The 26,821-nt window shown below is 48.4% G+C and overlaps 2 protein-coding genes across 2 annotated transcripts; one reads left to right on the top strand and one right to left on the bottom strand.

The window, feature by feature from the left end:
- On the top strand, positions 1-8,935 carry HCN3 (hyperpolarization activated cyclic nucleotide-gated potassium channel 3). The gene is made up of 8 exons (XM_006861552.1): positions 1-279; positions 3,024-3,453; positions 4,468-4,629; positions 4,956-5,174; positions 5,598-5,744; positions 6,136-6,376; positions 7,554-7,718; positions 8,231-8,935. Exons 1-8 carry the CDS (start codon positions 2-4, stop codon positions 8,929-8,931), a joined length of 2,343 nt encoding a protein of 780 aa, XP_006861614.1. The 5' UTR covers position 1; the 3' UTR covers positions 8,932-8,935.
- Positions 8,936-11,020: 2,085 nt separating this feature from the next.
- On the bottom strand, positions 11,021-26,357 carry PKLR (pyruvate kinase, liver and RBC). Its single transcript, XM_006861553.1, has 11 exons — positions 26,253-26,357; positions 25,008-25,185; positions 15,884-15,975; positions 15,659-15,790; positions 15,080-15,266; positions 14,159-14,429; positions 13,904-14,054; positions 13,462-13,614; positions 13,202-13,368; positions 11,672-11,853; positions 11,021-11,127 (listed from the first exon to the last, which is right to left on the bottom strand). The coding sequence occupies exons 1-11, from the start codon at positions 26,355-26,357 to the stop codon at positions 11,021-11,023; spliced, it is 1,725 nt and encodes a 574-aa protein (XP_006861615.1).
- Positions 26,358-26,821: the final 464 nt, after the last annotated feature.

Here is a 26,821-nt window from a genome sequence, read left to right on the forward strand (position 1 = left end):
CATGGAGGTGGACCAGAGGCCGGCGGCGGGGACCGGCGACGGGACGACCCCTGGGCTGGAGGCAGCACCTCCCGCTGCCCCAGCGCCCGCGACCGCGGCCTCTGGTCCGACCCCCCGGCCGAGACCTGAGCCCAAGAGGAGGCAGCTCAGGACGCTGCTTCAGCCCACGGTCAACAAGTTCTCCCTTCGCGTGTTCGGCAGCCACAAAGCAGTGGAAATCGAGCAGGAGCGAGTCAAGTCAGCGGGGGCCTGGATCATCCACCCCTACAGCGACTTCCGGTACTGGGGGCTAGGGAGGAAGGACTAGGGGGGCACAGACCCCACCCCCGTGGGCTGCGACGCGGGGGCTGCGGGGGCTGGGTCCGCTCTACTCTTTGTAGACGCTTTATTTCTGGCCCAGGGGTCCTAGGACGTGTCAGGGGACTCATCTACTCCCACCTAGCCCAGGAATTCCTGGGTTGGGGATCCCTAGCCAGTGGTCCTTGATGACTTCTCAGACTGAGGGCACCGGAAGGGGCATGCAGACATCGGTGATCTCTGGGGACCTGGATTTACCGTTTCAGGAACCAGGATCCCACTCGGACCTCAAGAACTGCCAGGGAACCCTGTTTCCCCCAGGCCTGCTTGCGTGGGATCTAGGATATTCTTTCATATCTCATGGCTGGAGGGTCAGCTGGATGGGAAAGCAGAGCTTCACTGTCTTCCCACCCCGCAGTACCTGCTTAATTCTGCAGGCAGGCTACCAGGAAAATTAATGGGGAGGAGGGAGGTCTGGCGCTGTCCCTGGTGCTGAAGGGGCAGGGGAGGGGCGTTGCGGAGACTCCAGAGAGATTGTGGAGGCAGTGAAGGGACACAGCCACCGCCCAGGTGACTCCTCGAGAGAAGAAGGGATGGGGGTGGGGCCACTTTATGGGCCCATCAGGCTGTACCTCTACATCAAGGTCGCTAGGGGATGAGAGCAGCAGCCCTGTCCTTGGGGAAATGAAGGACAGCTTTTGGATGGAGCAGTATGAGAAAGGAACAGAAAGATGAGGTGTGAATCAGTAGCCTGAAAACACAATTAGAGACTTAGATATCATCTAGAATTCACAGACATGCACAATCCCTAAATGTTTCTCCTCCCCGCATTGTTGCTTCCACTCCTCCCTTCTCTTCTTTACTGCTTCATTCTATCCCTTCAATGCACCTTTTCTAGTCTCTTGTAGGTATCCCTCTCCTCCCCCATTTCACCCTCAGCTGTATCCCCAGAAGCCATGTATTTCCCTTATGATGGTGCTTCTCTGTCCTCCCTACTGCATCACCCGCTGGGCTTGTGACCGCCTGTGAGTCAGGCTGTGAAGATGCTCTATGGTTAAGCGAACCTTCCTTTCCCTCGCCTTTCCCAGCTTACAGTACAGAGTCTATCCTCAGTGTTCCAGGAGAGAGAAGAAGAAGGGGTCAAGGACTTGTTGGTTCAAAGCACACAGTCTGTGAGGCTTCCTGGAAACCTGGAGGGAAAGCCTGGACTTGGAGACCACCAAGCCCCTTTCAAGTACTGAAAGGATTGATTGTGCAGGCAGGCAGAGGAGCTGGGTCCTGGGTTGATGCTTGGATTAGGTGTTTCCTGGAATTTACACCACTGTAGGTCATTGAGACCCTCAGATTGTTCAGTGATTTTCTCTGAATGAGGACCTCACCCAGCTTCCTCCTGACCTCTTCTTTCTACAGCTGCCACCACAGCAGTGAGACTCTCTTCTGCCCATGCCCTTGCCTGGGTTCAGTCGGAGTCCCAGTGCTAATAGGGAGGGGCTGGAAGGAAAGGAAAAGCATGCAAAGTGTCAAGTCTTGTGGCCTGGGGATCTCCTATGGAGCATATCTGTATGTGTAGTCCTCTCTGAGAGTCTGTGGAGGTGGAGAGGGATAGCTTTGAAGAGCTCAATTTAGATGGAAGGTAGGACAAATCCCTGGTATACAAATGAGCAGATCTTGGCAGAGAAAAAGGACTCAGTGGTCTAACAGTGCTGGGGAGAAGGGGCAGGGTGGGGGAGGCTAGAAAGTGCAAAGTCCTAGATTAGGGATGGGCAGAAAGCTGTAGATGGGAAAGCAGCAGCCTCTTCCATAGAGAATAAAGAGTGGGTGAGTCATAACACCAACTAGTGCTTTTATAGCACTGTCACACCCATTGTCTCAGTGGATAGTTTTTTCAACAACTCTGTCAGAGTAACACAGAGTACTTTATTTTTTTTTTGATTTTTAGAATATTTTATAATGATAGTTTCCATTGTGTATATGTATATATACAGGAGGGGCTTACTGTATACATATATACATGTGGACAGCTAATGAAATCATTCATTGTAATGTAAGTCTCCCATGTAACAGCTATCTAGGTCAAGAGATACTACATTGCCAGCTCCCCAGAAATCCACCTTGTGCTCTTGCTTCCCTTTCCCAAACTAGCTATTATGAAATTCATGGTTCTCATTTACTTACATTTCTTTGGAGTCTTCTCACTTTTGATGAGCCCTTAAACAATGTAGTTTCATTTTGCCTGTTTTTAAACTTTATAACCTAGTATGATTTTGTGATTCCTTTTGGGTCTTGTGACTTCTTCTCAACATTAAATTTATAAGATTGACCTCTACTGCTGTAAGTAGGAATAGCTGGAGGATTTCATTATAGTAGAGTATTACAGGGCATGGATATCTCTTAGTGTTTTTATCCATTTTTCTACTGATGAACATTTAGGTGGTTTCCAGATTAAATGCTGTTACAGACATTCCCATATATGTCTCCTGGAACACATGTTTCCCTTGGGTGTGTATCTACTTAGGAATAGAATTGCTAGGTTGTGGGACATGCAAATGCTTACCTTTACCCCATAATGCAAGACTATTGCCCTACTAAATGGGGGTCCCAATTTACACTTAATCCATTGTTTTTATTGCTGCCTACTCTTGACCACCTTACTCGTCCGCTGCTGTCAGTCTGGTGACTGGTAAAATATCATCGTGCTCTTACTCCCTATCCTACTCCCACATTAGATTTTACTGGGACCTGATCATGCTGCTGCTGATGGTGGGGAACCTCATCGTGCTGCCTGTAGGCATCACCTTCTTCAAGGAGGAGAACTCCCCACCCTGGATTGTCTTCAATGTCCTTTCCGACACTTTCTTCCTGTTGGACCTGGTGCTCAACTTCCGAACAGGCATAGTGGTGGAAGAGGGCGCTGAGATCCTGCTGGCACCTCGAGCCATTCGTACACGCTACCTGCGTACCTGGTTCCTGGTTGACCTCATCTCCTCTATCCCTGTGGATTACATCTTCCTCGTGGTGGAGCTGGAGCCACGACTGGATGCTGAGGTCTACAAGACAGCTCGGGCACTGCGCATCGTACGCTTCACCAAGATCCTCAGCTTGCTACGGCTGCTCCGCCTCTCCCGCCTCATCCGATACATCCACCAGTGGGAGGAGGTGGGGTGGGGAGGTGGGCAGGGGGGTTTGCAGACTCCAGAATGGCACTATGGGTGGGGTTCCTGGTGACTTTAAAGGCTGGGCTATTTGGGGAGGTGGCTTTGGTGGGTGGACTATCTCCAAAGTTAGTTGGGTAAAACAAAGGCAAAACGAGGGTTCAGGGATGAGGAGGGAGTGAGAAAGTGGTACCAGAGAGTGGTGCATAGCTGTTAGACAAGCCCTTTGGGGTTATTTGGCCACTGGGGAGGAAGGAGTGGACAGCTAGGAATTGCAGGGTGTAGAAAAAGCTGGTGCTTTAGCTTCAGGCCGTTTATTGGTTCGGAGTGTGAGCAATTTTACTAAATATGGTCATAGCCCAATTTTGTTATGAACTACACTGAGACTGAGTTTCCTCTGAGTATACTTGTCTATGGCACATGGCCTGTTGTCCATAGGGTCTCATGAGTTGGAACTGCTTCAGTGACACCTGATAACAATAGCAACAACAATGATAAGGCTATAAGGATTAGGAGTTGATACAGTAAATTTGCAATTATTATTACTGGAGAGGAAGAGGACAGCTGGCATTTATGCACATCACACATCTCCAGGTTATATTGCATCGTGAAATGCCTTCTTTTCCAGGCTAGCTTGTAACCTGAGTTGGAGTCTCTGCCATGGCACTGGCAGTGTTGTCTCGGGTATATGATTAGCCTCGGTTTTCCTATCTATAAAATGATAGTAATAACAACCAAAATGTTGGCAGTTTGAACTCATAAAACCATATAGGGCAGTTCTACTTTCCATATGTGGTTACCATGAATTGGAATTGGCCTGATGGCACCTAACAACAACAATAGCAATGTATTAGCTATGCCATGTGTGCTGTAAAGCTATACAAATGAATAAATAGCCTTCTTTAAGTTAGTGGGACTCTGGAGAAGTTCAAAGAGAGAATTTGCAAGGATGGGAATGGAGGAGGGCCAGCAGGGAGAGATTCTTGCCCACAGCAGCCCCCTCCTCGGCCCCCCTCAGATCTTTCACATGACCTATGACCTGGCCAGTGCTGTGGTTCGTATCTTCAACCTCATCGGGATGATGCTGCTGCTTTGTCACTGGGACGGCTGTCTGCAGTTCCTGGTCCCAATGCTGCAGGACTTCCCTTCTGACTGCTGGGTCTCCATCAACCACATGGTGGTGAGAAATCCCCACACACTGCCTCTCCCAGGCCTTCTGAGGCCTCTCCCGGCCACCAAGAAATAGGAGGCAGGAGATGATTTAGAGATGACCAACAGAGAAGACAGGAGTGGGGAGGAGGGAGGAGAGAGGGAAAAGACCCTGAAGAAATGTTTGTGTATTGGAGGAAGCAGGCAAGGGAGAAAGCAAAGGCAGAAATTGCCTCTTGGGAGACAGGTCTGAAGTAGAAAGGAGAAGACAGAAGGTTGAAGGAGAAAGGGGGCAGCAAGAAGAGAATGAGGCTCTAAGGGGTCAGTGCTCAGCTCTCCAATACACTCTGCCCTCAGAACCACTCGTGGGGTCGCCAGTACTCCCACGCCTTGTTCAAGGCCATGAGCCACATGCTCTGCATTGGCTATGGGCAGCAGGCACCTGTAGGCATGCCCGACGTCTGGCTCACCATGCTCAGCATGATCGTGGGTGCTACGTGCTACGCCATGTTCATCGGCCATGCTACCGCTCTCATCCAGTCCCTCGACTCCTCCCGGCGCCAGTACCAGGAGAAGGTCAGCAGGGGCAGGAGAAGGAAGGGTGGGCATGGAGGGGTGCTGGGGACTGGGAAGCTCCACTTGGTGCCCATTCCAATGTATGCCCCTATTGGTCTCTGTGTCCTTCCTTGTTCTGGGTCCATTTTTCCCATGTCCCTATGTATATCTTTTTCTTATTTGTACTCGTGTTTGGTGTGCCCAAGTCCTTGGATCCTACCTCTGCCCATGTCTGGGCTTTCCTTTGACCATGCTATGTGTCCTCCCTGTATCCACCATTATCCTGTGCCCTTCTGTGGCCCTGTTCATCCCTGTCTGACTACATGCTTCACCCCTCTGGATTTGTTTGGCTTGTGTCTGTGACTCACCTCCATATCCCCATCTTGTTCCAACCCCACATGTATCTGTGACCTCTTGTCTGCTGGCGATGGACTGGCTATCCAGTATAAGCAGGTAGAGCAGTACATGTCCTTCCACAAGCTGCCAGCCGACACGCGGCAGCGCATCCATGAGTACTATGAACACCGTTACCAAGGCAAGATGTTCGACGAGGAAAGCATCCTAGGCGAGCTGAGCGAGCCACTTCGGGAGGTGGGCCGGGCTGGGCCCTGAGTTGGTGTGTGAGGGGGGTGCTCTTCAAGGTGGTGGGCTTCTGATGCTGCTGCCTGGGGCTAGGGGTTAGGGACTGGGCCTGCAGAGAGCCCCATGGGAAGCCATGTCTCTGGGAGGCTTCAGGGGTTAGGGTCTTTCACAAAGGTCTTATGGGGGTAAAGTATGCATGTTGAGGGATTGTAGGGCTCTCTCTTTTTAAGGGTTCACGGGAGAACTCTAAAGTTTAGGGGTGGCCCCGGGTCCACTGAAGTATCTCCATCAATTGGCAGATCATGACTCCAGGTGTGAGGTTTATGAGACTAGATGAGCTCAGTGGGTGCACCTCAGGGCGGGGAGCACAGCCTGTCTGACAGGTTCCTCCCTTGCCTAGGAGATCATTAACTTCACCTGCCGGGGCCTGGTGGCCCACATGCCACTGTTCGCCCATGCTGACCCCAGCTTCGTCACAGCGGTGCTCACCAAGCTGCGCTTTGAGGTCTTCCAGCCGGGGGACCTCGTGGTGCGTGAGGGCTCCGTGGGCAGGAAGATGTACTTCATCCAGCACGGGCTGCTCAGTGTGCTGGCGCGTGGCGCTCGAGACACCCGCCTCACTGATGGATCCTACTTTGGGGGTCAGCAGGCTTCAGGGAGGGTGGGGGGGTCAGGAGCAGAGAACAGAGGGAAGCTGGTCCCCTGGATCAGGGTGCTTGCCTAGCTATGCTGCAGAATCAGTGTCCCCGCCCCTCCCGAGGCCTATTCAGTCAGAATTCTTGGGCTGGGGACCTAGAGCTCTACCTTTTCTAGAAGCTTCTCAGGAGATTCCAATGCATAGCCAGGTTGAAAATTCCTGGACAGGGAGCCTTTTAGAACCCTTAAAGAGTGGATTTGGAGGATACTATTTGATGAAGGGAAGATAGGAACAAAGCAGAAATGTCCCAGGGCTTTGAGCTTTGGGGTTCCCTTCACTGCTGCCCTGGTGGTATGAAGTAGGGACCTAGCCTGTGGTGGTGGTGGTGCTGGGGAGGGCAGTTTTACCAGCTGCTGCCCAAAGTTACCTGAGGCTCTTTGAACGTCTAAGTTCCCAAGCCACACCTCCATCCTACCTCCCAGCATCCCTATCACTTTGCACTTTGAAGACTTCTTTTCTTCTGTAGGGTTCACCTTGCTGTTTACACAAATCTGCTGGGCGTTGAGAGGGAGTCCACAAAGTGATTTGTACCAGATGGGGGTGGCAGGCTCAAGTAGATGGGATGGGATGAAAAGAGTGAGCAGAACAGTAATCCAGAGAGAAGCAGGAAGTATGCAAGACTTACTTGTGCAACACTGTTGGCATGGCAGGATAAGCACTGAATTGTTAACCACAAGTGGTACTGTGGGAGAAAGATGATGAGGCTTCGTGCTCCCATAAAGATTTACAGTTTTGGAAACCCTATTCCGTTATGAGTTTTAACACAATTTTAACACAATTTTAACACAATTGTTAACCACAAGTGGTACTGTGGGAGAAAGATGATGAGGCTTCGTGCTCCCATAAAGATTTACAGTTTTGGAAACCCTATTCCGTTATGAGTCGGAATCGACTTGACGGGAGTGGGTTTGGGATTTGGGGGCAGGAGAGAGACAAGGAAGTTTACAATAGTACATCAAGAGGAATTTTAGAGCATTTAGAGACCTCAGAGGTAGGCAAGTAAACACTAGTTTCCTCCAAGTCTGGGGAGGAACTTAAGAAAGCTGGGTCAGTAACTACAGGCCTGGTGCAAAGGGGTGCTGGGGACAGTAATTTTGAAGGTCTGCCCTCAACTCCTACAGAGATCTGCCTGCTGACACGGGGCCGGCGCACAGCCAGTGTGCGGGCTGACACCTACTGCCGCCTCTACTCACTCAGCGTGGACCACTTCAATGCTGTTCTTGAGGAGTTCCCCATGATGCGCCGGGCCTTCGAAACTGTGGCCATGGACCGACTGCGCCGCATTGGTGAGACCTACTGTCCCTCCCAGCCAGCCACTCAGAATACAGGCTGTGCTCTCATCCCATCTTCATAGCAAGGGGACCCAGGCTCTAGTGCTACAACATCATACCCCAACCCACCTGTTCTAGCAAATGCCTCTCAACACTGTGCTGTGCTGCTTTATGCTTCAGTGTCTTCAACCCTTGGATGTCACAGGCCAAGTTCCCATCCCCTCAATACCCCCTCTCCTACCAGTCCCTAACTCTCATTCTCTCTGATACCCTCATCCCTACCCTCTTTCTCCAACTTCCATCTCCTAACCTTCATCCCTTAATCCTTACCTCCTGACCCCCCACCTCATAGACTTTCATCCTCAATTCCAACCCCAGTGCTCCCACCTCATCCCCTACAAGCATTCATTAATTTCCATATTTTTGAGATCTTTCCCATCCATTTACTCTCACACTCTTTGATATGTGACTTCCATCTCTGGATTCCTTCCCTATTCTTAACTCTTCCCTTCCTGGACAACTTTCAGGTAAGAAGAATTCCCTTCTGCAGCGGAAGCGCTCTGAGCCAAGCCCAGGCAGCAGTGGGGGAATTATGGAACAGCACCTTGTGCAGCATGACAGAGACATGGCTCGGGGAGTTCGGGGCCTGGCCCCTGGCACAGGGGCTCGGCTCAGTGGAAAGCCAGTGCTGTGGGAGCCACTGGTGCATGCACCCCTGCAGGCAGCCGCTGTGACCTCCAATGTAGCCATTGCCCTGACTCACCAGCGGGGCCCTCTGCCCCTCTCTCCCGACTCTCCAGCCACCCTCCTAGCTCGCTCTGCTCGCCGCTCAGCAGGCTCCCCAGCCTCCCCTCTGGTGCCTGTCCGAGCTGCTCCTCTGCTGGTCCGGGGGCCGTGGGCATCCACCTCCCGCCTGCCTGCCCCACCTGCCCGAACCCTCCATGCCAGTCTATCCCGGGCTGGGCGCTCCCAAGTCTCCCTGCTGGGCCCACCCCCAGGAGGAGGGGGACGGCGGCTAGGACCTCGAGGCCGCCCACTCTCAGCCTCCCAACCCTCTCTGCCACAGCGAGCTGCAGGGGATGGCTCTCCTGGGCGGAAGGGATCAGGAAGTGAGCGTCTGCCCCCCTCAGGGCTCCTGACCAAGTCTACAGGGACAGCCCAGCCCCCCAGGCCACCAGTGCCTGAGTCAACTGCCCCTCGGGGTCCCCAGCTCTCTGCCAACATGTGAAACCCTAGGCACAGCCAGCCTTAGCTCTCGGGGGTGCAGTACTGTGTGCCTGGGGGCAGATGCCTCTTGGGAAGGCCAAGAGGACCTCACCCACTGCCCTACAGAAATGTCTGTCCTTCCTGCCAAGAAGATAATCTTCATGTCCTCACCTCAGGCCACCTGCAACCTGACATGCTCCTCATCCACTCATCTGTTCAGCACATGGGCTAAGTGTCTACCATGTTTCAGGCACGGTGCCAGGCTGTGTACGTCTCCACTGCCAAGTAGAAGTAACTCCATGCCCTCTGCTGAGGATAGTCCCCTGGCTATGGTCCTGCCAGGTGCAGTCCCAGGCCTACGATCCCACCTTTACTAAGCACAAATACCTGCCACCGCCATCACTGCCAAGTAATTAGACGTCTCTCTGTTTTTAGTGTGGGCCTCACCCTGCCTATGAACCTGCAGGTTCTCCCTGGCACAGGTATCTTCCTCTCCCCCTAATATAGTCTGGCACTGCCAACTACCTGTGCCCCCATCACTGTCAAGACCAAATGTCCTGGGTCCCCAGCTTGGGCATCCACTTTTGCTCTCTCACTGTTGTCTGTGGACCCTCCATGGCTATACCCTCTGTGGGGAACACATATCTCCTGCTAGCCCCCTGCAAAGTCTCAGTCTTTGTGATAGAATTGTCTTTTTGTAAATTGAGAGTTGCCTCCTCCCTCTGTCCCCAGCCTCTTGAAGCTAGAGGATAATTAGCATATCTTTATTTCATATGCTAGCCTAGAGCCCCCCTGGAGGGGGCAAGTGGCTGAATTCTTAGATGACATTTCCCCCCTCCCATCTGTATTTATTTATTTATTCTATCACTAATTTTATATATTTATTTATTAGTTAATTCTTAATATGGCTTCATTTTATCTACGTATTCCTTCATCTGTCCTTCCTCTCCTCTCCTGGTGAGGAGACAGGAGGAGGCGGGCTCTTGTGGACCTGTCTAACTCCATCAGCAGCAATACCTGGACTCTCCTGATAGAGGTAGGAGCAGGAGAGCCACCCGAGAAGGAGAGGAGGACTATTTTTACTTGTAGGGTTGTATATATATATATTTTTAAATTTTGCTGAGTGCTGTTGATGCAACAATAAGGGGAGGGCCCATGGGATCCAAGCCTGGGGAGAGGCAGGCCAGCCAGCACCTCTGCCTTCTCAGGGATAAGAGAAATCCTTCTGTTCCCGCTCCTATTCTACAGCATCGAAGTGTGGAGCCAGCACCCTGGCCTCTAAATCTCCTTTCCTTCAGGGTGGGGGCTTCTGGGGTTGTTGGTATATAGGAGAAATTTTATAATTGCTTCGAAACAGCTTTAAAAAGACAATGGAGACACTCATTTTGACTCCTGGTTTGTGTGTGGGAACAAGTTGGGCATGAGGGGTTTCTGAATGAAAGAAGGGACAGCAGGACATTGGCCCAGCAAGGCATGAGGTGATGCAATTGACCAGCCAGGCTCTAGAGTCTCCCCAGCATCCATCACTTCCCACCCTGACAGGCTACTCAGCTTTCCCAAAAGGGCTATGCATTAAGGTCAGTCATCTCAATGAAGAAGAAGCACTGCCCTGGCATGCAGCCATCAGGCATCAGGAAGAGGTGGCATTCGCCTCAGGCAGTGCCCAGGTTATCATGAGCCTACACATGAGAACATCATATTACACAGGAAATCTCTTTAAATAGTGGTTTTGTGGAGCATGAGAACACAATTGCCCTGTCTCTCCTTTCCTCTGGCCCTGAAGATGGGAAGACTCGTGATAGAATTAAGCAGCCAAGCTGGGATTAAAGTCTCAGAGTGTCTTAGGGCCAAGATGAGAGGATTGGGTGCACAGAGTGTGCAAATAGTGCTGTTAATGGGCAGTGCTTAACTGGAAACAGACTTTCTGGGCCTATGTGACATGGAGATGGGAAAGGGCCCCTTACAATGAGTTGGATGGCAGATAGGGACTTTGGGAGCTTTGGGGGTAGAGAGGAATTTGGGAGGGTTGGGGTTTAGGTAGAGTTGTAAGAATATTGTGGGTGGAAGATGTAGAGAGGAAGGTGATCTGGGTCAGAGGTCAAAGAAGTGTCTCAGGTTATGCTCAGCACCTGCATGATGTTGGTATAGCCGGAGCCAGGCCGCCAGCCGGTCACCACAATCACCAGGTCCCCAACATGGAGGAAGCCCCGGAGCTTTCCTGGGAAAGGAAAGAATACGGGGTGGGACTCAGGCCAGCCCTGTAATGAGCAGAAACCCTCACCCCAGATGAGCTAGGCTTTAGGGAAGAAGGAGCTTGAGACAAATTCCAATGGGCCCCCCAGGGAATGTGAGCACAGGTGTGTCTCTGAAATGGAATGGGATGTATTGTCACCAAGTAGCAAGTCTCCTGTCCACTTGTGTGCTGTGCTGATAGAAAGGGCTGGGAATGAGCATACATCAGTTGTAAGTTCAATTTGTTTCAGTTGCAGCTGTCTCTTCTCTTGCTCCTTGAGTCTAGCCACTTGGTGTAGGAAGCAGCTAGGTGACTTCTTTAGGGGTCGTCCTGCCCTCCTCCCTTCTGCCCCTTCCCCTCAGCATATCTTTCTTTCAGAAACCCAGATACCTGTGGGTCTTATTGAATCTCACAGGGCAACTCTGGGACCCCAGGAGAGGGACAAGACTCTTGTGTAGTTGAAGAAAGCTGGGAAAGAGGACTCAATATAAGTATCAGAGGTGGGAGGAGGAAGGGCAAGGCAACTCACCACTTTCAATGCCGAACTGGACCCGGTGGTCCACATCCTCTGCCCAGATGGCCTTTGGAGGCTCACGATAGAGCAAGGGGAAGACACCTCGGCATAGGTGGACCTGACGGGCGGCCTGGGCAGAGCGGGTGACGGCAATGACTGCTGCTCGAGGTCGGTACCGAGAGAGAAGCTGGGCTGAGCTGGAGGAGGTAGAGAAGGTCAGCCCAGAACAGTGAAGCGGGTTAAACTAGCAGATGGGTCTGGGTTCTAGTTTCAGGTGCCACTAACAAGCTGGGCGATCCTGGGTAAATCATCATATTTCTCTAGACCTTCATTTTCTCATCTTTAAAGTAAGGCATAAGAATGCTTGCCCTTTCTTTCACAGAAGGAAGATATTATACTTCAATGAGATAATGAGCAACCTCTTTGAGCAACATAAAACTCTTTAACTACTTTAATTTATAAAGTAACATACATGTTATTGTTAACTCCCATTGAGTTGAACCCTGACACATGAAACACTTCACCATCCTCATAATTGGTTGGGGATTGAATTAGGATCTTTCAGGTTTTCACTGGCTGATTTTTATGAGGAGATAGTCAGACCTTTCTTACTTGACAGTCTTAGTTTGGATAGCACTGAAACATGTTCAATATCATAGCAACATGCATGTCTCCACTGACAGATAGGAAATGGCTATGCATGAGGTGACTGGCTGAAAATTAAGCCGGAGTCTCCTGTGTGGAAGGCTAGAATTCTACTACTGATCCACCAATGCCTCACAAAATATATACTATGTTGTGTGTATCCTCACAGCCCTATGAAGAACACATTGTTAGTTCCATCCTAAACCAAACCTACCCATTGTCGTTGAATCAATTCCAACTCATGGTGACCCTATAAGGCTGGAGCAGCCCCATGGGACTCCAAAGCTATAAATCTTTACTGACGCAGACTACAAAGTCTTTCTTCCATGGAGTAGCTGGTGGGTTCAAATAAATTTTGGTTAGCAACTGAGTGCTTAACTACTGTGCCACCAGGGGTCCTTAGCTCCATCGTTGTTAAGTGACATCAAGTCAGTTTTGACCCATAGTGACTCTGTATAGGGTTTCCAAAGAGCAGTTGGTGAGTTTGAACCACCAACCTTGCAGTTTAGATATAAGGAAATGGAGGTCAGGCCTATAGAGTCTGGGCAACTTACTTAAGCACTCATGGTTAGTACACTTCAGAGCAAAGATCTTCTGCATTCTTCAGCATCACCTCAGCATTGTAAGACTTAGTGGACTAAATGAAAAGGACTTGCATCTGAGAACTAGGAGAGCAAATGACCTCCAAGTCACTATACTTAGTGATGCCACCTTCTTCTTTCAGATTCCTGGATCTTGCTCACATTAGCATTCCTAGTTCACTCCAAGACCTGTCTCCCCAGCCGCCAACTCTCACAGCTACCTCTCCTTTTGCACCAGCATGATGATACTCTTAATCCCTGATGACCAGACAAAACCCAGGGCTATGCCCAATCTAGGCATTCCCAGTGCGCTCCTCACCGGCCAGTTGAGGTCAGTACGATGATGGCCGCAGCACAGCACTTAAAGGCAGCTTCCACAGCACCGATGGCAGTGATCTCAGTGGGGTCACGGCTTAGTGGTGCTGCCCGGCGCAGTTCCTCAAACAGCTGCCGGTGGTAGATTGCAGCTTCTGCCTCTCGGGCAATCTGCAGGAACCAGGAGGTCAAGTGGGGCAGGGCACTGGGACCCAGAAAAGATTTGGTTCCCTGGCCCATTTACCCTGCATTCTGAGCTCCTACCGCATGCTGCATCTTTACAGCCTCCACAGGAAAGCTGCCCTTGGCAGTTTCCCCGGACAGCATGATGCAATCTGCTCCATCCAGCACAGCATTGGCCACATCGCTTGTCTCTGCCCGTGTTGGTCGGGGCTTAGTGACCATACTCTCCAGCATCTGGGGACACTTTGGAAGTCAGCTATTGTAGTCACATTCCCATCCGCAGCCCTGCCCAAGATATCCCTCTGACACTTGTGAAAACCAGGGTCACAGACACAACCTGTGTGATCCTGAGTTTGCAGTTTCCTCATCTGAAAATGGGGGTGATATCATTTCTTTCTAAAGTCATTGAGTTTGAGTATCTAACACAGAATACCAAAACATGCTACAGACCTAAGATGTGGGTCTTCTCCCTCAGATGTTCCCAGAGCCCAAAGTGTCCCACTCCTCAGGGTTCACTCCAGACCTGTGTAGCACAGACTACAGGCTTGCCAGCCAAGTTACAGCGTCCGATCATCATCTTCTGAGCCAGAAAAACCTTCTCTGCTGGGATCTCGATGCCAAGGTCTCCCCGGGCAACCATGATGCCATCGCTCACCTCCAGGATTTCATCAAACCTGGGTGGTTGGAGGAATCAGGAGATACCAGGGAGAGGCAGGAGGAAGAAGGGGTGATCGGGGTGTTGTAGGGTCTGATGGGACAGTTAAATATCAAGCCTCACTTCTTCACGCCTTCATGGTTCTCAATTTTGCTGATGATCTTGATGCCCTGTCCTTCAGGACCCAAGGCAGTCCGAACAGCCACCACATCACTGGCTGTTTGTATAAAGGAGGCAAAGATGATGTCCACACCATGCTTCACCCCGAAGCTCAGGTCCCGGGCATCTTGCTCAGACAGCCCAGGCAGGTCCACCTTAACACCTGGCAAGTTCACCCCTTTCCGGCTACCCAGGATGCCACCATTCTCCACTTCGGTCACCAGCCCCTCTGGATCTGTGGGTATGGAGAGAGCCAGCCTGGTCACAGGTGTGGCCAGGTATTAGTCACTGCATAGGGGACATTGAGCTTGGACTTCCATGAAACCAGGAACCATGTCCAGGAGACGATTGTTTAATAAGCAAGGTACATATGGGCTTACTTGTGTTTACATACTAATCATATACATTAGTAAGCCCATGCTTACTCTGTATTCTGTCCCTGCTAGGGATTATAAATTTGGAAAGAGGCTTGGATTCTGTAAGAAAGTGCTGTCGGGTTGGGAGAGAGATGCTAGCCATACCTAGAAGCAGAATCTTTGAAGTGATGAAAACAATGTGAAATTGTTCACTACAGATTAGTAAATAAGCACATGTAAGCCTTTGTTTACCTTGTTTATTAGGTAATTAGATACTGGCCATGCCCTTTTCGTCTCTCTGTCCCTGTCTTTGGCCTTGCACATTATATAAAACAAGGTGGGTATTTGCAGAAGAAACCACCAACCCACAAATCCAGCCCCAACCCAAGGTGAATCCTGAGGTCTGGAGGCTGTGGGTTCCCAGGACAGTCAGGGAGGAGGCGTGGCCAGGTGTGGCCTATCTAAAGAGTGAATGGAGGAACCAAACAGAAGAGAGTTCACCCAACCAGGGCGGGAGGTGCATCCACACCGATTGTCTTGACCACTAAGGAGATGAGCCCGTCGTCAATGTAGATGCGGCCCCCCATCGGCACGACCCGGATGATATTGGGGTAGTCCACCCACACGGTTTCGGCATCCCCCAGTGTCCGGAACGCCGGGTCCACAGTCACCAGCACCCGGGAGCCCTTCGCTATCTCCACCTCCGACTCCGGGCCCTAGAGGCGGGGCCAGAGTGAATGTGAGCTCTCTTCTCCCCGCCTCCCCAAAGTTCTTCAGGACCCCTCTCTTGCTCCCACCCAGGGTCCCCACCCAATTGCCTCTGCCTTTCCCGCCCGCCCGGTCCACTCTACTCTTCTTTTCCTTTCCTCCCTTCCCCCACACAGGCCCTCCAATATTTTCGGCTCTCCCTGGATTTTCCAGCCCTGTTCCCTCCTCTTCGGCCCTGCTCCCTGATTTCTTGCTTCTTCTCCTCATTGGTCTTTTCCCTGCGTCTGGGCCCCCCTGAAGCCCAGTTCCTCTGCTCTAATTCTGCTCCGGAATCTATACCCCCTCCTCCCGCTCCCTCAGGCCCCGCCCTGACTTCGCCTATCGTGGGACAGTCTCTCACCCCTCGGAGGATCCCAGTGCGTATTTCTGGCCCCTTGGTATCCAGAGCGATGGCCACAGGTCGGTAACTCAGTGGGGAAGTTGCAAAGCTCTCTACTGCCTCCCGGATGTTGGCGATAGACTCAGCGTGATACTGGGAGCGGGAGAAGAGCAAGCATTTCAGAGTAGATTTGGGCCCCCGGGCATCCTCCGGCCCCACCCACCTCCAAGCAGCCCCACACTGCACCTCGTGAGAACCGTGGGAGAAGTTGAGTCGCGCTATGTTCATCCCGGCCTTGATCATTTCCTTGAGGCGCTCCACAGAGCGAGAAGCCGGCCCTAGAACCAGAGATCCTGCTCAGACACCTTTTCCCAAAACCCTGAGATAACGAAACGCATACTTACCCTCAGAGACTGGGTAACACTGGGGTCTTGGGGGTGATTATCCTGAGCTAGGTCTTAGAGAACTGGTGTTGGCAGTGATGTAAGTATTGCAGGATGTGAGGGGGCATGAGACGGTGGGTGTCAGGGCATTTGGTTAAGGGACTTTAGGGCCTAGAGGCTTCCTGTTGATTTGAGAAGAGCTGAGTTAAGTCCCACTCTGCCATAGGGCAGCTGTGTGACTGAGAGACAGCCCACCTAACCTTTTGAGTGTCCAGTCCCTAACATCAACACTGCCACTTGTGTACTAAGTATCTTCCCTCTCACCTAATCAAGGACAGAGATTCACCCTTTCTCCCCTTTATATCATCAGTATTTTCCTTTTTACTAGATCGTGCCCATCAACACATATCTTTCATTATTTTCCCCCCATAATTTCAGTTCTTCCTCCAGCTACATACCTATTTTATTATTTCAGTTTTACAGAACTCATTGCAAGAGTTATCTGTATTTACTGACTCCAATTCCTAGCAATGGACTGCTAACTGTAAGGTCAGCAGATCAAAGTCACCAGCTGCTCTATGGAAACCCTGTATAGGGTCACTCTTAAGTCAGAACCTACTGTACGACACTTAACAGCGACGACTCTTCAACCAGACATTGGCCCTCATCTCTCAGAGACTCCAGGAACTTTTGTGCTGTTATGGAATCAAATGGTCAATTCTCAGTCCTCGTCTTACTTGGTTCAGCAGCAGCATTTGACACACATGTCTCCTCCTTAACACACCTTCTTTCCTTGGCCTTCAAGATACCAGAGTCTCTTGGTTTTTCTCCTACCTAACTGATTGCTTCTTTTCAGTCTCCTCTGCTTATTCCTCCTCTTAATGTTAGGTACATCACTCAGTCTTCTGTGTCATTCATTCTACCTTCACTTTCAAATAGTCTCGTGGCTTTATATACCATTTATATGTTGACAACTCCAAATCGTCATCTCCAGTCCAGACCTCTCTCCAAACCCAGTCATATATCTGATTGCCTACCCTACACCATACTTGAGTGTGTAATATGCATTTCACACTCAGTATGTTCCAAACTGAACTGATCTTTCTCCCCAAACCTGTTCCTCTATAGTCTTTTCTGCTCAGTTGATAATGCCATCCTTCCAGTTCTACAGGCCCCAAACCCTGGCATCATTTTTCTTCTTCTTCTTTTTTTTTTTTTTTTTAAGTTTTTATTGTGAGGGTTACATGGGAGAACATCAGCTTTACACTCATCCTATTGTATTTCATTTCATTGCAATGATTACAATCCCCTCTATGCATCATCAAATAACCAAAGGGTACACCACACAGACCTGCCACCCAACCACCAGCCCTTCTCCCTCCCTGAGTCCAGTGTCCCCAGCCTCTCTATCTGTCCATGTCATTTTTTCTGTCTCCATCCCTGGCATCACTGCCTCTCTGGGTAGGGTCATGCTCTCCACTCTTCTCACTTGATGGTCCCAGGGACCCCCGCTCCTGGGCTGCAAAATCAATCACTCGCCTTCTTTTGTCAAAAAACATCTACCTCTATATTTCCTAGCCTCACAGTCAGTCCTGATGGCAATTATTCACTATTGTACCACAAAAGTCTTATCCCCATTTCCTTTCGCCAGTCTGGTCCCAACAAATTGGAAATCATTCAATGGTGATTCTACCTTCACCCGTCCTGTCTGGAACTAGGCTCCCTCTTGAAAGCTTGTAAGTCAGTCACTTCTTGCCTTTATAGGCCCCCCCATTTTGGGTAGGCAATGTCTCAGTTGCTGATCCCTGTCAACCCTGTATATCAAGGGGTTGGGAGTGATCCTCCTTATAAAGACTTGTTCCCTTTTTGAGCTACTACATCCATAAGTATAGGTTAAGTTCATCAAATTGTAGCAGGTTACTCTTCTTTTTTCCCACTCTTCTTTCTTCTAGTTGAGTTCTGATCCTCCAGCCATCAAAGCCAGGTTAGGTGGGTACTATCTCTAAGTATGGGTGTTCTTGTGCATCTCCCTTCACTTCATATCAGCGGGACTCTTCACTCTCCACTCTAGTCCTCTGTGGCCATGTTACTGCCTCTGGGCCCAGGAGTCCCTGGGTCTTGCCATACTGCTGGCCATCCAGGTCTCCACCTGGGTTCACTGGGGTCTATTGAATGTGGTTGGGCTTAGCTTGCAACTTCATTGCTGTTTTCTCCCCCTCTTTCCCTTACCAGTGACCAACGTGGTCACCAGCCAGACCACATGCCTGCTCATGTATTTCCCTTGAGTCTTAGTCTTGGAAGGGGGTTTGCTCTGAGGGGTCCCGACCACTTGCCTTGATGGCTCCCGGGCGAACAGCTTACTTGTGTTCTTGTAGTAATCAATCAGACTGCCGTTATTGTTTTGGATTTTTCCTGCCGGTCTTTCTTTCACTTCTTTCACAAAATATCTCCTGTTCTTCTGGCCGCTCCTGGCTGGTCTAACTCATCCTTTCCAGTGGAAATTTCCTACCTCAGTCAGTTCTGGATGGGGTTCTGGATTCCACCTATGGTCTTGTGCAATGTAAAGGCTCCACAGGAAGCCTCTTTCACTGGGCAACTTCTAGCCCTCTTTAAGGTATTCCAGTCAGTTATAGGCTGAAGATGGACTTACAAGCTTTCTGTAGTGATGATTCTGGCTATTCCTTTCTCCCCCTCTCAAGTGTCTATTTTACAATGGTAGGCAAGGGAAACCAAGTTTTAAAAGACAGCCAAGCATCTTAACACTATTCCCCTCTTTTACCCCTTCAAACCATGCCCTGTATCCTGGAGCTCTGTTATTCCAAGGTTGTGCATATATCATCATTTACCTCTGTGCCACTTAGCCCATGCGAACCTGCCTAACGGTTCTCCCATGAGCCTTGTACTTCCATTCCCTTCCCCCTTCTGGTGTATTGCACCCCCTGCATCTCCCCCTGGCCCGCACCCAAGCTATCCTGTGTCTATTCCTTACCCTGTGCTCTTTCTTCCCCTCTCTCCCTCCCCTCCTCTCATCCCATACATCCTGGTGGTCAGCAAATATATATATATATAAATTTCCCCCTTTTAGTGTGGGTTCTTTTTCTTACTCTTTTACAATAATGGTCCTATGAATTATTTCTCCTTTTGTGACTGACTAATTTCACTCAGCATAATGTCCTCAAGGTTCATCCATGTTATGTGGTGACTTACAGCTTCCTTGTTCTTCAAGGTAGCATAGTATTCCATTGTGTGTATGTACCACAGTTTGTTTATCCATTCTTCAATTGATGGGCACTTAGGCTGTCTCCATCTTTTTGCTATTGTAAACAGTGCTGCTGTGAACATTGGTGTGCATATATCTACTTGTGTTATGGCTCATATTTCTTGTGGGTAAATACCAAGTAGAGGAATTAGGTATTTACCCACAAGATATTTCAATTGGGTAGAAATAAGGTATTTCTATTTCCAGCCTTCTGAGGAAGTGCCTGGCTTCATTCTTGACTCCTTTCTTTCTCAACTTCCCTGTGCCATGCAATGCATTCAACTCCTGCCAACTCTACCTTCAAATTGATTTCAGAATCTGACCATTTCTCACCAGCTCCACTACCACCACGTCATCTGAGCTGTCATCATCTCTCCCAGGAACACTTCTGCCCTTGCTCCTACCCTTACCCCCCAATCTATTTTCAGTGCAGCAGCCAGTGTGGTTCTGTTGAAACATAAATAAGGTCATATAATTCCTCTGCTCAAATTCCTCTGAAGTTGTTTCCCATTTTACTTAAAGGAAAACTCAACTCAAATTCTAATAGTGGCCTACAGGGCCCTAGAAAGTCTTCATTTCTCCTCCTCCTCCTCTTGATTTCCAGCCACATTGGCCTCCTTGACTTTGCACTAGTTGTTTGCATTGCCTGGAACTCCCTTCCCCTAGATATCTGCATAGTGAATTCCCTCATCTCCTTCAAGTCTTTGCTCAGGTCTTCTTTGCTCAATAATGCCTATCCTACCTTTTTACTTTTTAAGGCGCTTTGGTGCTTAAGGAGCTCTGGTAATGTAGTGGTTACGAATTGGGCTGCTAATCTTAGAGTCAGCAGTTAGAAACTACCAGCTGTTCCGCAGGAGAAAGATGAGGCTTTCTGCACCCATAAAGATTTATAGTCTCGGAAACCCTCCTGTACAGGGTTGCTATGAATCGGAATCGACGCCATGGCACTTAACCACCACCACCACTACCACCTTCTTACTTTGGAGTCCTGGTGTGGTCCTGTGGGTTAATGTGCCAGACTGCAAAGCCATTTAAACTGCAAGGTCAGCGATTCAAGCTCACCAGCCACTCCTCAGAAACCCTATACAGGATTGCTATGGGTCAGAACCGACTTGATGGCACTTAACAACAACAACAACCTTCTTACTTTACGGAGCCCTAGTGTGGTGCTGTGGAGTAAAGCACTGGACTGCAAGGTCAGTTTAAACCATAAGATCAGCAGTTCAAACTCACCAGCTACTCCTTGAGAACCCTATATAGGGTCACTATGAGTCCACACTAACTTGAGGGCACTTAACAACAAAAACAACCTTCTTACTTAGGACTGCAGCCTGCTTTCTGCCCCCAGACTCCTGCTGCCCCTTTACCATGCTCTATGTTTCTTTCCTTTTTTGTCCTTAGTTAACATTTTGGTTTATTTTTTCAGCCTTTTCTAGGTATCATTTTACCTAGAACTTTTTACCTAAGCACTGGACCACAAGGTGGGTTTGAATCAGAAGGTCAGTGGTTCAAACCCACAAACCACTCTTTGGAAACCCTATACGGGGTCGCTATGAGTTGTAACCGACTCCACGGCACTTAACAACAACAATTAATAAATAGTTAAAGTGATCATATTATATAGATTGCTGTTAAGTGTAATTGAGTCGTTGCCAACTCATGGCGACCCTGCATCTGATTTCTAAGGAGTAGCTGGTGGGTTTAAACTGCTGACCTTGGGGTTCAAATCGACCTTGTGGCCCAGTGCCTTATCCTGCAGCACCACACTAGCTGTATATTGTTGTTGTTGTTGTTGTTAGGTGCCATTGAGTCAGTTTTAACTCATAGCAACCTTATGCACAGCAGAACGAAACACTGCCTGATCCTGGGCCAAACTCACTATTGTTGCCACGCTTGAGTCCATCGATGCTGCCACTTGGCCAATCCATCTCATGGGGGGTCTTCCTCTTTTCCTCTGACCCTCCACCTAACCAAACATGATATCCTTCTCCAGTGACTGGTCCGTCCTGACAATATGTTCAAAGTATGAGAGACGAAGTTTGGCCATCCTGGCCTCCAAGGAGCACTCTGGCTGCACTTCTTCCAAAATAGATCTATTGGTTCTTTTGGCAGCCCATGGCACTTTCAATATTCTTCTCCAACACCATAACTCAAAAGCATCAATTCTTCTACGGTCTTCCTTATTCACTGTCCAGCTTTCGCATGCATATGAGGTTATTGAGAATATCATGGCTTGGGTCAGGTGCACTTTAGTCCTCAAGCTGACATCTTTGCTCTTCAACACTTTAAAAAGTTATTGTGCAGCAGATTTGCCTAATGCAATACGTTGTTTGATTTCTTGACTGTTGCTTCCATGTCAATGAAATCCTTGACAACTTCAATCTTTGATAAGAATGTTGTTTATTGGTCCAGAGGTAAGCATTTTTATTTTCTTTACATTGAGATGTAATCCATACCAAAAGCTTTACTCTTTGATCTTCATCAGTAAATGTTTTAAGTCCTCTTCACTTTCAGCAAGCAAGGTTGTATCATCTGCATATCGCAGCTTGTTAATGAATCTTCCCTCCAATCCTGATGCCACATTTTTCTTCACATACCCCAGCTTCTCAGATTATTTGCTCAGCATACAGGTTGAATAAGTATGGTGAAAAAATACAACTTTGTTGCACACCTTTCTTAAATTTAAACCATTCAGTGTTCCCATGTTCTGTTTGAACAACTGCCTCTTGGTCCATGTACAGATTCTTCATGAGCACAATTAAGTGTTCTGGTTTACTCATACTTCACACTGTTGTCCATAGCTTATCATGATCCAAACAATCGAAAGCCTTTGCATAGTCAATAAAACACAGGTAAACATCTTTCTGATAGTCTCTGCTTTCAGCCAAGATCCATCAGACATCAGCAATGATATCCCTCATTCCACGGCCTCTTCTGAATCTTGCTTGAACATCTGGAAATTCTCTGTCAATGTATGCTTTCAGCTGTTTCTATATTACCTTTAGTAAAACATCACTCGCATGGGATATCAAAGAGATTGTCCATGATTACTTCTCTTTGGAATGGGCACAAATACAGATCTTTTCCAATCAGCTGGCCAGATAGTTGTCTTCCAAATTTCTTGGCAGAGATGAGTGAGTGCCTCCTGTGCCACTCACTTTCTTAAAAGATTTCAATTTTTATTCCATCAATTCCTGATGCCTTGTTCTTTGCCAATTCCTTCAATGCACCTTGGACTTCCTCCTTCAGTGTCATTGCCTCTTGATCATATGCTACCTCTTGAAATGGCTGAACATTAGCCATTTCCTTTTGGTACAGTGACTCTGCGTATTCTTTCCATCTTCTCTTGATGCTTTCTGCATCATTCAGTAATTTACCCAAAGAATCCTTCAATAACAAAAGTCGAGGCTTGAATTTTTTCTTCAGTTCCCCCAGCTTGAGAAATATTGAGCGTGTTCTTCTTTTTGGTTTTCTGATTCCAGATCTTTGCACAATTTGTTATAAATATATAGAATAATTTATATCATGCATGAATTAACATTTTAATAAAACATTTATTAGATCTTCACCAACTTGGTTCTGAGGTATGGGGCTGCCCTTAGATGTACTAGGGGGATGTGGTCACTGCTAAAAGCTGAGGGATTGGGCTCCCACCCCCAAGAAAAAGAAGAATGGGGCACCACTCAAGCTAAAATGTGGGATTGCCACTCAAATAGAGTAGGAGAAAGGGCCCTCCAAAGCCAGGGGAGCACAGTTGCTGTCCCAGTAAGCTTGGAAGGTGGAGCTTCAGCCCAGGCCTGAGGAATCTTCACCCAGAATCCAGAAAGCATAGTTGAGACCAGAATTTGGAGGGCAGTGCTATTGCTCAGATGGTCTCAGAGAACAGAGGATTCTTTTCTAGCCTTGAGAGCTAATGCAAATTTTTCGGCTAAGTTTTGGACATGCTTGGTGCCTGTTACCTCTTCTTTTCCTCCAATTTTTCCCATTTGGCATGGAAATGTCTACCTTGTGTCTGTTCTATCATTTTGTCTTGGAAACAGGTCATTTGTAGTCTCAATTTGACAAGTTCACTGATGAAGAGGCATTTGGCTACAAGATGATATATGCTTAAAGTCTCACTTCATATTTGCTTTAGATGCTTCAGAAGGTGAGATTTTGGATTTGATTTATGACTTCTGGGATGATGTGATGGGGTGAATGTGTTTTGCATGTATCAAGTACATGAATTTTAGGGGGTCAAAAGGTGGAATGTCCTGGTTTGGATTATGTCCCGCCAAAGTGCGTGTTATAAATCCTAACATCTATGCCTGCGGTTGTAATTCCATTTGGAAATCGGTTGTCTTTCTATGTTAATGAGGCAGGATTACTGTAGGGTGTGTCTTGAATCTACCTTTTTTGAGATATAAAAGAAATTAAACAAACAAGAGAAGCAGAGATGTCAAGCCACATGAATATCACCTAGGATCAGAAACTCAGAAGAAACAAGGACCTTTACCTAATACCGACAGAGAGAAAACTTTACCTAGAGCCAGCACTGTGAATTTGGACTTCTAACTTTCTAAGCTGTGAGAAAATGAATTTGTTTGTTACTGCTATTCACTTGTGGTTATTTCTGTTATAGCAGCACTAGATAATTAAAACAGTTCAGTACATTTTTCTTTCTTTCAAATTATTTATCACTTGCTAACATACTAATTTGTAGTTCTGGTGTGGTGTTGTGGATTAAATACACTGGATAGCAAAGCTGGTTTGAACCACAAGGTCGGCAGTTCAAGATCACCAGCCACTCCTTGGAAACCATACACAGGGTCGCTATGGGTCGGAACTGACTCGATGGCACTTAACAACAACAACAACAACAACAATATACTAATTTGGAGTCCTAGTGTGGCGCTGTAGGGTAATGCAAGGTTGGTTTGAACCACAAGGTCAGTGGTTCAAATTCACCAGCTGCTCCTCAGAAACCCTATACAAGGTTGCTATGAGTCGGAACCAACTCGATAGCACTTAACAACAACAATATACTAATTTACTTACTTATTATAGTACATACTATGTTTATTGTTAAGTGCCGTCGAGTCAGTTCCTACCCACAGTGACCCTGTACAGGGTTTCCAAGGAGCAGCTAGTGAGCTTGAACCGCCAACCTTGCAGTTCATACGGCTTTGCAGTCTGACTCATTAACCCAAAGTGCCACACCAGGACTCTAGTACATATTATAATAAGTAAGTAAATTAGTTAATATGCTAAATTACTTATTTATTATAATTTTCATGTGTATTATTTATTGTCCTACCCAAATACATAGGGCCCAGGTGTGGTCCTGTAGGATAAGCAGTGGACTGATAACTGCAAGGTCAGTGGTTCAAACCCACCAGCCACTCCTTGGAAACTCTATACAAGGCTTCTGTGAGTTGGAACTAACTCAACAGCATCCAACAACAACAGCCCAGGTAGACTGTCACCTTCCCAAGGAAGTTGTTTTAGTTTTTAGAAAACATAAGAGGGGGTGCGCTCTAAAAAATTCACAAAAAAATGGAACTGAAACAATAGATAAATAAAAGATAATCGTTTGTTCCACAAACTTTTTGAAGCCCCTTGTAATTGTTGAATGAATGACTCTGTCAAACTTGGAAAGTCTCAAAGGAGACAAACAATGAGGAAGCACTTTGAAAACCATCCAGAAGGCCCTGTGAGGCTGCAGAGGTGGTAGGATTGGGGTACCTACCGATGGTGGCGATGATGCTAGTACTGCGAGCGGCCAGAGGCTCCGAGTCGATGTCCAGCAGGCAGAGGTGTTCCAGGAATGTGTCCGCCATAGCAGCCGACAGCTGCTGCCGCTGGAAGAAGGCAGAACCCAGCTCCTGAGTTAACTGAGCCACACTGGCCAACCTCAGGTACCCTGCAAGCAGAAGAGGACTCAGGGGGCTGCGGGGTACTTGCCTCTGCTCCCCATCCATTTATCTCTGCTCACCTTCCCTCAGCTCCCTGGTTTTTGTTGCACTCTTTCTACCAGCTGGGCATTATGCATGAATTATCTTATTTAATCACAAGAATCCTATGAAGCAGATGCTGTTCAACACTCTGTAATTATCCCCCATTTTACAGATGAAGAAACAGAGGTAGAGAGATTAAATAATTTGCCCAAGATTATAGTTTCTAAGTAACAGACATATGACTTGCATCTAGATCTGGATAACTCGGCTGAAATTCCTGAGCACCAACTATAACAACCTCTCATCACCATGGAATTCTTGCTCTTCAGCTGGGGACTTTCCTTACCTCAGGCCACCTTAATATCTAGCCCACAGTGGCCCCTCATTTTCCAGGCTCAGAATCGCCCAGTCATTCCTTTGAATTTCTCCAGCCCCTTCAGTGTTGCCTTAGGCCCTGGGACCCCCCTCCCCCCAGCCCGCCCCAGGTCAGAAACCCACTTGCAGTCGTATCCTCCATGTCACCGCTCGCCCTCTGATCTCTTTGAGTCTGTTAGAGGAATGAGGCCAGCTGAGCTGGGGACTGGTTAAAGTGTCACCAAGGTCTCCTCTGCCACTGGAATCCCTGGGTGCCAGGGGCTAGAGTCCAGGAACCATGGGAGTGGACCATGGCTCCCATGCTGCAGGCACTCCGCGGCTGCTCACACAAAGGCCTCTCAGATGAACACAGGCCCTCTCCAAGTCCCTTCTAGCTGCCAGTAGAATGAATCATCTGTACCCTCACTCTAATCCCTGATTTCCAACCTTGATTTTCCACCTCTTCTCAATGGCTGTAGTCCCTATATGATATAAGTAAGTTCTCCACCCTAGCTGAAAGGTTGAAAGTTTGAACCCACCCAGAGGTGCCTCAGAAGACAGGCCTGGCAATGTGCTTCCAAAAGGTCAGAGCAGTTCTACTCTGCATACATGGGTTCACCCTGAACTTGAATCATTGGCAACTAATAACAGCAGCAGCTGAATAATAGTTTCTGTTCCCTGGTCTTACCTCCTGGAGCCCCAATCAGGATAGACTTTACCAAGTCTCTTTGGGACCTAGAGATCCATGACCAAGGCTTCTGGGGTGGTACATTCTCCCGGACCGACATGCTTTCAAAGCGTGGACCTGCGACTGTCTGGACAGTGAAGAGCAAGAGAGACAAGGACAAAACTGCTTGTCTTATCTAAGCGAGCCAGAGAAAAGAAAAGGGACACACCTAGTAGGCCACCCCTGTCCCCACACAGTTCCCCTCCTCCAGATCTATAGACTGTCTGTTCCTGTCTTCTAACACCAGCCCCCCTCCCCATCTCCTGGCGCCAATTCATTTTTCTTGATACATTCTCAGTCCCCTCACCCTGTCTGATCATCAACTTGAATAGAGATTTGTACCAGGGATATAGTCCTTTTTTTTGGTACTTTACTGAAGTTAGTCCTAGATGAAAATAGCCCAGGTGATGCAATCAATTTCTGATCAGCTGCTAACCTAAAGGTTGGTGGTTCAAACTCATCTAGTGGTTCCATGAAAGAAAGGCCTGGTGAATTACTTCCATAAAGATTATAGTCAAGAAAACC

This window comes from Chrysochloris asiatica, unplaced genomic scaffold, assembly GCF_000296735.1.
Source record: "Chrysochloris asiatica unplaced genomic scaffold, ChrAsi1.0 scaffold00042, whole genome shotgun sequence".
In the NCBI taxonomy this organism is placed as follows: Eukaryota; Metazoa; Chordata; class Mammalia; order Afrosoricida; family Chrysochloridae; genus Chrysochloris; species Chrysochloris asiatica.